The sequence below is a fragment of the Thalassophryne amazonica genome, chromosome 2 (genome assembly GCF_902500255.1).
Source record: "Thalassophryne amazonica chromosome 2, fThaAma1.1, whole genome shotgun sequence".
NCBI lineage: Eukaryota > Metazoa > Chordata > Actinopteri > Batrachoidiformes > Batrachoididae > Thalassophryne > Thalassophryne amazonica.
In genome coordinates this window covers 77071833-77079135 of record NC_047104.1, presented here as the reverse complement: position 1 = coordinate 77079135, position 7303 = coordinate 77071833, and the positions used below count along the sequence as shown (strand labels likewise).

At 39.5% G+C, this 7303-nt stretch overlaps 1 protein-coding gene across 3 annotated transcripts in view; it reads right to left on the bottom strand.

Annotated features, from left to right (window-relative positions):
* Window positions 1–3792: 3792 nt before the first annotated feature.
* The window catches only part of LOC117526144, a 38630-nt gene continuing 35119 nt past the window's right edge, over window positions 3793–7303 (bottom strand). For all 3 annotated transcript variants that reach the window (XM_034188174.1, XM_034188190.1, XM_034188182.1), the window contains 2 exons: window positions 4000–4113; window positions 3793–3851 (listed from right to left, as the gene is read on the bottom strand). In XM_034188174.1, coding sequence (XP_034044065.1) covers window positions 3816–3851; window positions 4000–4113 — 150 coding nt within the window. In that variant the 3' untranslated portion in view covers window positions 3793–3815. The remainder of the gene's footprint in view (window positions 3852–3999; window positions 4114–7303) is intronic.

Genomic DNA, 7303 nt, shown 5'->3' with positions numbered 1-7303 from the left:
GCGTTTTCATCGGTAACAAAAACATAAGGAGTATATTTGGCACAAGAACTCATGTATTTTTACTCCTAAATGATCATAAGTCAGTACTCGCACTCATCCAGCAGCATCTTCCCATGTCGGCAAATTCAGCACTGGGTCAGGCAAAGGTAATCCGGCAGGGTGCTCTTCAGCTGCATTATAAGTGACAGCATCTACAAGAGCAGCCGTTCATTTATTTATTTTTTTCCTCTCGCCTGGACTTTACTTTCAGAATGGAGGATTACATATCCAAAATGAAACAATTTTTAAAACTGGATTTTCAATGAAAGCAGGAGGTAATAATATCCCATCTGAGTCAGCTGTCGGTCTGGACTCAGATGGGATATTGTGGCCTAAAGAATTTACAAAGAAGTCTCATCAAACACGAGCAGTCAGCCACTCAGATTCAAAGCCAGAAAAGACTCCATACATCGGCAGAATAGTACTGATGAAGGATGACTTTCTTCCCTGGCAGTGATCTCCACTGAGATAGACTTTTAAAACTGAAGGAAGATAAGGAAAACTTCTACAAGCAAAGCGATGCTTTTATTCTGAACAAGCGGCACTTGGACTTCATTTATAATTAAAGGTAAGACCATAATAATGGTTTTTTTTTACTTATTAAATGTGCTTTTTGTGTGCTACAGTTTGTATCTGTAAAGAATGCTGATATGAGATTTGAAACATAACCTGTTAACTGCTGTCAATCAAACAGTGAATAAGCTACTCTGTGAGCATTGTATGTATTGAAAGTCAGTGCCTCACCAGCCATCAACCTCAATGCACATCGCTGCCTAATATATATATATATATAGATATAGATAGATATATATATATAGATATATATACGTGGGCTGTCAATAAAGTAACGGTCCTTTTTATTTTTTTCAAAAACTATATGGATTTCATTCATATGTTTTTACGTCAGACATGCTTGAACCCTCGTGCGCATGCGTGAGTTTTTCCACGCCTGTCGGTGATGTCATTCGCCTGTGAGCACGCCTTGTGGGAGGAGTCGTCCAGCCCATCGTCGGAATTCCTTTGTCTGAGAAGTTGCTGAGAGACTGGCACTTTGTTTGATCAAAATTTGTTCTAAACCTGTGAGACACATCGAAGTGGACACGGTTCGAAAAATTAAGCTGGTTTTCAGTGAAAATTTTAACGGCTGATGAGAGATTTTGAGGTGATTCTGTCGCTTTAAGGACTTCCCACAGTGCGAGACGTCACGCAGCGCTCTCAGGCGGCGTCATCAGCCTGTTCAAGCTTAAAACCTCCACATTTCAGGTTCTATTGATCCAGGACGTCGTGAGAGAACAGAGACGTTTCAGAAGAAGTCGGTTTCAGCATTTTATCCGGATATTCCACTGTTAAAGGAGATTTTTTTAATGAAAGACGTGCGGACGGGTCCGCGCGTCGGGAGGCAGCCGCCGCGACGCTCCGCCACAGGAAAAACACCTCTGTTGAAAGCCTTAAGGACAAGTTGGAACATGTCCTGCCTGTTAAACAATTTCTCATATACTCACTCCACTGAAAGCCATCAAAAGCCGCCTGGATTTTACAAATGGTTATCAACACGGAGGTGTTTTTCCTGTGCCGCCGCACCGCGTCGGCTGCGTCCCGACGCGCGGACCCGTCCGCACGTCTTTCATTAAAAAAATCTCCTTTAACAGTGGAATATCCGGATAAAATGCTGAAACCGACTTCTTCTGAAACTTCTCTGTTCTCTCACGACGTCCTGGATCAATAGAGCCTGAAATGTGGAGGTTTTCAGCTTGAACAGGCTGACGACGGCGGCTGAGAGCGCTGAGCGACGTCTCGCACCGTGGGAAGTCCTTAAAGCGACAGTATCACCTCAAAATCTCTCATCAGCCATTAAAATTTTCACTGAAAACCAGCTTAATTTTTCGAACCGTGTCCACTTCGATGTGTCTCACAGGTTTAGAACAAATTTTGATCAAACAACGCGCCAGTCTCTCAGCAACTTCTCAGACAAAGGAATTCCGACGAGGGGCTGGATGACTCCTCCCACAAGGAGTGCTCACAGGCGAATGACGTCACCGACAGGCATGGAAAAACTCACGCATGCGCACGAGGGTTCAAGCATGTCTGACGTAAAAACATATGAATGAAATCCATATAGTTTTTGAAAAAAATAAAAAGGACCGTTACTTTATTGACAGACCTCGTATATATATATATAGATATATATATATATAGATATATATATAGATATAGATAGATATATACCAGGAGGACATGGTCAAAGTAACACACTATGCCGTCATGGTTTAAAATCCTACAGGACACACAAGTTCCCTATGCTCATGCAACATGTGTCCAGGCCTATTTGAAGTTCACCAGTGACTATCTGGATGATCCAGAGGAGGCATGGGAGAAGGTCGTGTGGTATCAACTCCTCTCACCGTGTTTGGAAGATGAGAACAACCCCAAGAACACCGTCCCAGCTGTGAAGCATGGGGGTAGAAACATCATTTTTGGGGGTGATTTTCTGCAAAGGGGACAAGATGACTGCACCGTATTGAAGGGAGGATGGATGGGGTCATGTATCATGAGATTTTGGCAAACAACCTCCTTCCCTCAGTAAGAGCATTGAAGATGGGTCGTGGCTGGGTCTTCCAGCATGACAATGACCCAAAACACACAGCCAAACCAACTAAGGAGGGGCTCCATAAGAAACAAGCATATCCTGGAGTGGCCTGGCCAGTCTCCAGACCTGAACTCAATAGAAAATCTTTGAAGGGAGCTGAAACTCAAAACCTGAAAGATCTGGAGAAGATCTGTATGGAGGAGTGGACCAAAATCCTTGCTGCAGTTTGTGCAAACTTGGTCAAGAACTACAGGAAACGTCTGACCTCTGCAACTACAAACAAAGGTTTCTGTACCAAATATTGAGGTACCAGATATTAAAATACTTACTTCATGCAAGTAAATGCAAATTCATTATTTAAAAATCATACAATGTAATTTTCTGAATTTGTTTTTAGATTCTGTCTCACACAGTTTAAGTGTACCTACAATCAAAATTACAGACCTCTCCATTCTTTGTAAGTGGGAAAACTTGCAAAATCAAGTGGATCAAATACCCATTTGCCTCACTGTAGATAAATAACTTTATTAATCTCTTAAGAGAATTTTCAGTTATCATAGCAGCCAGGTACTTCAGAAGTATTAAAATAAAAACAGGTATCTCAAAAAGGAAAAAAAAATTAGATAAATTTATAGATAAATACAGGTAACTGCAACTATATATGTATAAAATAAAAGAAGGAAGCTGTCAAATGGCGCAATTACTATATACTATGATCGACTTACAACACAGATACAAGATAAGGATATGCTGCTTTTTTAATTATTTCACTGAGAGAATTTTAGGTTGTGTATATAAATGGACTTCGTAAAAAGTCAAAAGGTGGAGCAAACAAGCAAAGAGCGAGTTTCCAGAAAGGATGAGTTTGTCCCTTTGTCAGCTGCTGCTTTTCACTCCATCCAGTATCCAGTGCTGTTTGTATTTCACAGGCAGGTGAAGCTCAGTTTATTCTCCACTTCTAGTTTATTTCCCCCCCAGTGGATTTAAAAAAAAACTGTCAGACTAAGAGTGTACAGCTACTGTCTCATAGATAATGCTTAAAAATAATATTCAGATGAGTCCTGGATAATTATCTTAAAGGAAGATGGTGGAGGGAGAATCATATTGGGGAGTTCCAACATGCTGGTGAAAGGTGATTTAGATATGGAAGGCAGATGTTAGATTTCTTCTCTCCACTCTTCTGGTGGTTTCATTCAGGTGGTGCAGGTGTCATCACTACAATCGCCTAAAAGGGAATGAAGGAATTAACAAAGAATCATCCTGCATCTTTTTCTCTGTTTTATACATTGATATCAAGAGATGTTATTGGAAATTCAAAAGTCCACGTAAGCAAAGATGAATCATTTTGCATTTTAATTTGCAAAGTTCCTTACCTGACTCTTAGTTGAGCGCAGGGCAGCCCCCGCCAGGGCCGACATTCCAATTAAAATAAGTACCCCGATACAACAGTAGAACAGGTGGATCACTTCAACTGAGAACATCATCACCTGCACAAAAACACGTACTTGTAAACAGACAGAAGTGCACACTTGCAAGTCTCTCTCTCTGTGTGTGTGTGTGTGTCTGTATGTACGAGTACACACACACACACACACACACACACACACACACACACACACACACACACACACACACACACACACACACACACACACACACACACACACACACACAGTGCTCCTCAAGTGAACCTCAAGCTTTTTACATGTTTGAAAATTTATAGGACATCAAAAAACAAAACAAAAATTAAGGCTTTTTAGATTAAAATGTCTAAAATTATGCCTTTTTAACTCAGTGAAAAGTAATCTCTACATCATGAATTAAAAATCTAAAATCTACTCCTAGTTTCATAATGGAGTGGAACAGAGAAGAACAAAACAGATTAAATCTGGAGTTGCATCTCTGATGTGCCTTCTGTCAAACTGTAGCTGAGCTTTCAAGTTTTCTTTAAAAAAAATCCTTATTTTCGCAACTTTATCTTGAAGCTGTATAGCTGGTGATGGAATATCAGGCCCCATCAGCTGTGCTGGGGTGACTGACAGTGGGTAATTAACATGTAAGTTGTACAGTAAAACTCACATATAATGGATTCAGGTGGACCAGTGAATTTTGTCTGTTATAATCGAAATCCATTATATGCATAAAACGGACAAAATCCTTTATATGTATGTAACAGATTAGGTACAGTCAGGAGGCACCGAACGATCTACGGGGAATCCTGAATTGGAACCTGCCTCTTTTAATGACCGGGTCAAAACTTCTGAAAAAAATAAAGGCCTGCCTTAAATAAGCGGCGGACATTATGTGCATTAAAAAGATTACATTTACATTTACATTTGGTCGAGTCACTCTTTTTTTTCTAAGTCAGCTGCGGAGTGGTACCTTAAAATCCTCTGCAGCTCTGTAACGCTGTGGCCATGCAATGACGTTGACATGCGTGACAGTTCTCTGTTGCATCTATGCAATTTTCCTGGATTATGCTTTTTCTGGATTTGACCCTCAATGAGCTATTCTTTCTACAATCGTCTACTGTGCCTTCAAATCAAAGGTAAGGTGGACAATTTCCTCCATGGAGGAAATACGCTCTGTATTTGATCCAAATCAGTGTGCAAAAAAATGTGACAGGAGATGGAGTGAAAAGTGCCAAATCACAGCCTTTGCAGTGTCTGATTTAGCAGGTGCACGTCAGACTGCGGGTCCCTTGTCTGGCACGGTTTGAAAAAAATAAACAGCCGGGCTTTTAATCACAGAAATACAGTACCCACTTTAATAATTTCGTACCTCTGTTACTGAGCACACTGCTTTGTCCGGTACATGTAAGGGGTTTTTAATGAAAATGCATTGCGGTCGGACAGGACGTTTTATCTGATGTGAGCGAAAATCTGTTATACAAAATCCGGTGTATATGGTGTTTATTACATGGAAAATCATACAAAAGCATTGGGGCTTTTGTTTTTGTCCGGTGAGTGTGAATATCCAGTTTATACGATGACTTTAGGCGAATTTTACTGTACAACATAGATGGCTGCCATTGATAAGTTGTCCATGTTTGGTATGGGCTCTGGGGATTGGTGGAATACCTAGTTATTGACTCATTACATTAGATATCATGATGAGATATCACATAATTCAAAGCAAAGATTGCAGCTGAAACACTGCACTATTTGAAGCTTTGAATCAAAGCCAGAAAACCATAAGCCAGACCCAGACCTCCCTGTACCCCCTTGGGATTTTTGAAGGCAAGTACATATTTGGAAAGCTTACTATTCAACAATTCCAAATCAGGTTTTCTGCAAGACAACTCTGAACTTGACCGGAGAGGTAAGAAGCAACTGGTAATCGTCAAAGCCTGCTGCTACTGTGGACATTAAACAAAGCCTGGACAGTTGACCCGAGCACCATAAACATACTGAATGACTTCATACTTGTCATGCTTGTATGACAAGTATGACAAGCTCAGGGCTTAGTTCTTCATTCGTTGCGTATTTTCTCTATGGTTTTCTGGTTTTAGTCTTCACATGTTTATACTTTATCATGTAAATCTCAGTTTGGTTCTGTTTATTGCTTTTCTTTGTGTTGCACTTTCGTCACTGGTTCACTCTTTGGTTATCATTTATTCTGTAGTTGGTTATTGTATTCTTTCAATCATGGTCCTTTAGGTTACTTTAGTCTTAGTTTAGTTCTGTTAATCACATTTATTGTATTATGCTTTAGTCACAGGTTTTTGTTATTATTGATCTTCAGTGTTGCTTATCTGATTACACTATGTAACACAATTTTTATTCCTGGCTTCTAAGTGTTATATTTCAACTGCTTATGTCTAAAATCTATGGAAAAATGACTACATTCAGCACAAACGATTTTATTTTTATGTTCTAGAAAGTTCTAAAAGTTTCTTGAAATTTCTAGATAATTCTGGAAACTTCTAGAAAATTCTGGACAGTTCTAGCAGTTAAAGAATATTCTAGAAGACTACTCAGTAGTAGTGAAGGCGAATCGAGAATATTCTTGAAAACAGACAAATTTCAAAATATCACTGTGCTGATCACAGAAGCAAAGTTTCTGTGGAATAACAGCTATTTTCTATTTATTTAAGGCATAACATGTTAGGAAAATGCACTGTGTACCCAGGAACAAAACAAAAATAAAAATTTGTTACATAGTGTTATGTTCCATTTGTTATTTATTGCATTCTCGGTTTATCAGTTGTCTTGTTTTATTTATTGCACTATTCTGTAGTCACCAGTTTTGTTTATCTGCTGTTTAACCAGTACTTTGTTTTTTCACCTAGTTATCTTTCATTTCTTTATTCAGCCATGATTAGTTTCCATTCTAATTTTGTTTTTATTCTGATGATTCATTTGTTCATGCTTAGTTCCTGACCATAGTTGTATTCTGTCCTCAGGTTTCTGATTTATCTTTGTTCTCAGTTTCTGCCTCATCTTATTTGATTGCCCCTGCACCAGCTCTTGTGTCTTCGTCTCTCACTGTGACTCTTTCTACTCTGTGTTTTCATCCACTCCCACTTTTGCACCTGCTCACCTGTCTATGTCTCTTTCATCACTCCACTCTGTGTTTTCCTTCTTCACTATTTTGCATGGTGCACAATCTTTGTCTTCCCCGGTGATGCCCCCTTCCAGAGACTTCCACACACCTGCTTCACATTACCTTGATTAG